The sequence below is a fragment of the Lonchura striata genome, chromosome 6, assembly GCF_046129695.1.
Source record: "Lonchura striata isolate bLonStr1 chromosome 6, bLonStr1.mat, whole genome shotgun sequence".
Classification (NCBI taxonomy): Eukaryota; Metazoa; Chordata; class Aves; order Passeriformes; family Estrildidae; genus Lonchura; species Lonchura striata.
Genome location: NC_134608.1, coordinates 43041477 through 43045630, shown reverse-complemented (window position 1 = coordinate 43045630; position 4154 = coordinate 43041477). Strand labels below are relative to the sequence as shown.

The 4154-nt window shown below is 42.1% G+C and overlaps 1 protein-coding gene across 1 annotated transcript; it reads left to right on the top strand.

The window, feature by feature from the left end:
- Nucleotides 1-262: 262 nt before the first annotated feature.
- On the top strand, nt 263-3385 carry RAG1 (recombination activating 1). The gene has a single exon (XM_021555100.2). The coding sequence runs from the start codon at nt 263-265 to the stop codon at nt 3383-3385; it is 3123 nt and encodes a 1040-aa protein (XP_021410775.2).
- Nucleotides 3386-4154: the final 769 nt, after the last annotated feature.

The following is a 4154-nucleotide window of genomic DNA, read 5'->3' as shown; positions in this document are numbered from 1 at the left end:
TGTTGCCTATAGTAGCATTGCTTATGGTAAGCTCAATCAAGCAAAAGAAGGAAGGGGCAGATTTGGATGCTTACTACAGGATGAATAATGGCTTCATGTAAGGTGCACAGGTGAACAAATAGACATGTGATGCCTCAGGATCGAAGTCAAAATAAATTTGGAAGTTCATCTCATATATTGCGTAGACAGCCTTTTAATTTGGAAATTAAGCTAACTTACATCTTTCTGTTTCTCAGGTGATCTGGTTTCTGTGAGACTGCAGATGTCAGCAGCATCACAAATGGACCTACCTGAAGAACTTCAGCATACATATACAAAATTTTCTGAATGGAAATTCAAGCTCTTTAAATTGCGATCATTTGAAAAAACACCCTCTGATGACAGCCAGCACATACACAAAGACCAGGCAGAAGAGGCTGTTTCTTCAAACAAAGAAATCATCCTGCATAAAGACGAAGCAGTGCCAAGAGGAGAAAAGACAGAGTTAACAGGCAATAGGCAGGGACTTGAGGAAGATGCCCATGCCATGAAAACACAAGACATTAGAGCTCATCAGAACAATCTGAAACAACTCTGCCGCATCTGTGGGGTTTCATTTAAAACTGATTGTACCAAGAGAACTTACCCAGTGCATGGACCAGTGGATGATGAAACTCTGTGCCTTCTGAGAAAGAAAGAAAAAACTGCGACCTCTTGGCCAGATCTTATTGCTAAGGTTTTCAAGACTGATGTGCGAGGGGATGTCGACACTATCCATCCTACTCGATTTTGTCATAACTGTTGGAGTATTATACACAGAAAATTCAGTAATACTCTGTGTGAAGTGTATTTTCCTAGGAACAGCACAATGGAGTGGCAACCCCATTCCCCAAACTGTGATGTCTGCCATACTACCAGACGAGGAATCAAGAGGAAAAGCCAGCCCCCAAGTGTGCAACGTGGCAAACGTGTCAAAACCACTGTGGAACGTGCTCAGCTAAACAGAGGTGTAAAAAACCAACAACTCAAACAAGCACAGATAAATAACAAAAATTTAATGAAAGAGATTGTCAATTGCAAGGATATACATCTCAGCACCAAGCTGCTTGCAGTTGATTACCCAGTAGATTTCATTAAATCCATTTCTTGCCAAATTTGTGATCATATTTTGGCAGATCCAGTGGAAACAACATGCAGACACTTGTTTTGCAGAACTTGCATCCTTAAATGTATCAGGGTTATGGGCAGCTATTGCCCCTCCTGCTGGTATCCTTGCTTTCCAACTGATCTGGTAACCCCAGTGAAATCCTTCCTGAACATCCTTGATAATCTGAATATAAGATGCCCTGTAAAGGAATGTGATGAAGAGATCTCACATGGAAAATATGGCCAACACCTCTCTGGCCACAAGGAGATGAAAGAAGGAGAGCTCTATAGCTACATCAATAAAGGTGGCCGACCGAGGCAGCACCTCCTGTCCTTGACGAGGAGAGCTCAGAAACATCGTCTGAGGGAACTGAAACGTCAAGTCAAGGCTTTTGCTGAGAAAGAAGAGGGTGGTGACATAAAAGCTGTATGCATGACTTTGTTCCTGCTAGCTTTGAGAGCAAAAAATGAACACAAACAAGCAGATGAACTGGAGGCTATAATGCAAGGGAGGGGATCTGGACTTCATCCTGCTGTTTGTCTGGCCATCCGAATTAACACGTTTCTCAGCTGTAGTCAGTATCATAAAATGTATAGAACAGTGAAAGCTGTCACTGGGAGGCAGATCTTCCAGCCTTTGCATGCTCTTCGCACTGCTGAGAAAGCCCTCCTCCCAGGTTATCACCCATTTGAGTGGAAACCTCCCCTGAAAAATGTATCCACTAACACAGAAGTGGGAATTATAGATGGACTATCAGGACTGCCGCTCTCAATTGATGATTATCCAGTAGACACAATTGCAAAGAGATTCCGATACGATGCAGCCTTGGTTTGTGCCTTAAAGGACATGGAGGAGGAGATCTTGGAAGGCCTGAAAGCAAAAAACCTGGATGACTATTTGAATGGCCCCTTCACTGTGGTAGTAAAAGAGTCCTGTGATGGAATGGGAGATGTCAGTGAGAAGCATGGAAGTGGGCCTGCTGTCCCAGAGAAGGCTGTTCGCTTTTCTTTCACAGTCATGAACATTTCTATAGAACATGGGAATGAAAGCAAGAGGATCTTTGAGGAAGTAAAGCCCAATTCAGAGTTGTGCTGTAAGCCCTTGTGCCTTATGCTGGCTGATGAATCAGATCATGAAACTCTGACAGCAATCCTGAGCCCCCTCATAGCAGAAAGAGAGGCTATGAAAAACAGTGAACTGCTGCTTGAAATGGGAGGCATCCTGAGGACATTTAGATTTATCTTTAGGGGTACGGGATATGATGAGAAACTCTTGCGGGAAGTGGAAGGGCTGGAGGCCTCAGGTTCCACTTACATTTGTACCCTCTGTGATGCAACCCGCTTGGAGGCCTCCCAGAATCTGGTCTTCCACTCCATAACCAGGAGCCATGCTGAAAATCTGGAGCGATATGAAATATGGAGGTCCAACCCATACCACGAGTCTGTTGATGAGCTCCGTGACAGAGTGAAGGGTGTTTCAGCCAAACCTTTTATTGAGACTGTTCCCTCCATAGATGCATTGCACTGTGACATTGGCAATGCTACAGAATTCTACAGGATTTTCCAGATGGAGATTGGTGAACTTTACAAGAATCCTGATGTATCTAAAGAGGAGCGGAAGAGGTGGCAGTTGACTCTGGACAAACATCTCAGGAAGAAGATGAACTTGAAGCCCATGCTGAAGATGAGTGGAAATTTTGCTAGAAAGCTCATGTCCAAAGAGACTGTAGAGGCAGTATGTGAATTAATTAAGTGTGAGGAAAGGCATGAAGCTCTAAAAGAACTAATGGACCTTTATCTGAAGATGAAGCCAGTGTGGCGATCCTCATGCCCTGCCAAAGAGTGTCCTGAATTGCTGTGCCAGTATAGCTACAATTCACAGCGTTTTGCAGAGCTCTTATCTACAAAGTTCAAGTACAGATATGAGGGCAAGATTACAAATTATTTCCACAAAACACTTGCTCATGTTCCTGAAATCATTGAAAGAGATGGGTCCATTGGGGCCTGGGCAAGCGAGGGAAATGAGTCTGGAAACAAGCTGTTTAGGAGGTTCCGAAAAATGAATGCCAGGCAGTCTAAGGTCTATGAGATGGAGGATGTCTTGAAGCACCACTGGCTGTATACTTCCAAGTACCTCCAGAAGTTCATGAATGCTCATAAAACATTAAAAAGCCAGAGCTTCACCATTGATTCAGGGGGTAGTTTAGGTGACTCCTTGCCACTGGAGGTCTTGGAAAACAGTGATACAGCAGAACTCTAAATGTACAGCACCTTTGGTGTTGGGTTTGTGATGGTGTCTCCTTGCAAGGAATCAGATTCTTCAAACCTGTAGAGGTACAGAGAAGTCTGAAATTTTAAGGTGCTGAGAGGAGTTCATTTAATAAACACTGTGTGTGTTGGGCATTCTCCAAGAGGAAATGCACTGGTGCATTTACCAGTTGTTATATGAGATGAAAGCAGAAAAAATTGCAAAGAAGGGTCTTTGTTTTGTTTTGGTCATATTGTTTCTAAGGGATAAAATCAAAGTAAACAAGGTTTTAGAGCAAGTTTTAGTTGGGAGGAAATATGACTGTGGAGAGTTGTGACAGTTGCTGCAAAGGAGAATTGCTGTTTCTTTTGTTTGCATTTCTTGGAATATTTTGTTATTTACTTTTTAAGAGGGCTTGATGTTTTTTGTGATGGTTCTTTAGGTTTTATAAGTAAAGATTCATCAGTGAGACAGTTGGATAATTGTTTTGGATAAAGTTCAGTTATTTTTGTAGAAAATACTTACTAAAGATGCAAACTTTGATGTCACATACTCTACGAATATTATTATTTAACATATATACTGTAATACTGCTTAGGAACAGATGATGGTATCATCATGCTAATTTACTATATGATAGGAAAGGTAGCTGAAGTTTTTAGAAGACATTTTTATCACAGCCTGTTTACTCTGAAAGGCAAACTTGTGCTCCTAAATCAGGATTTACAGTACCTTGTGGTTATCTCATATAAAGTACATTCAAGCTCTGCTGTGTGACTTG

Bases quoted from the DNA above. Each gene is read 5' to 3' on its own strand.
- RAG1 (XM_021555100.2), top strand. From the start codon at position 263: ATGTCAGCAGCATCACAAATGGACCTACCTGAAGAACTTCAGCATACA.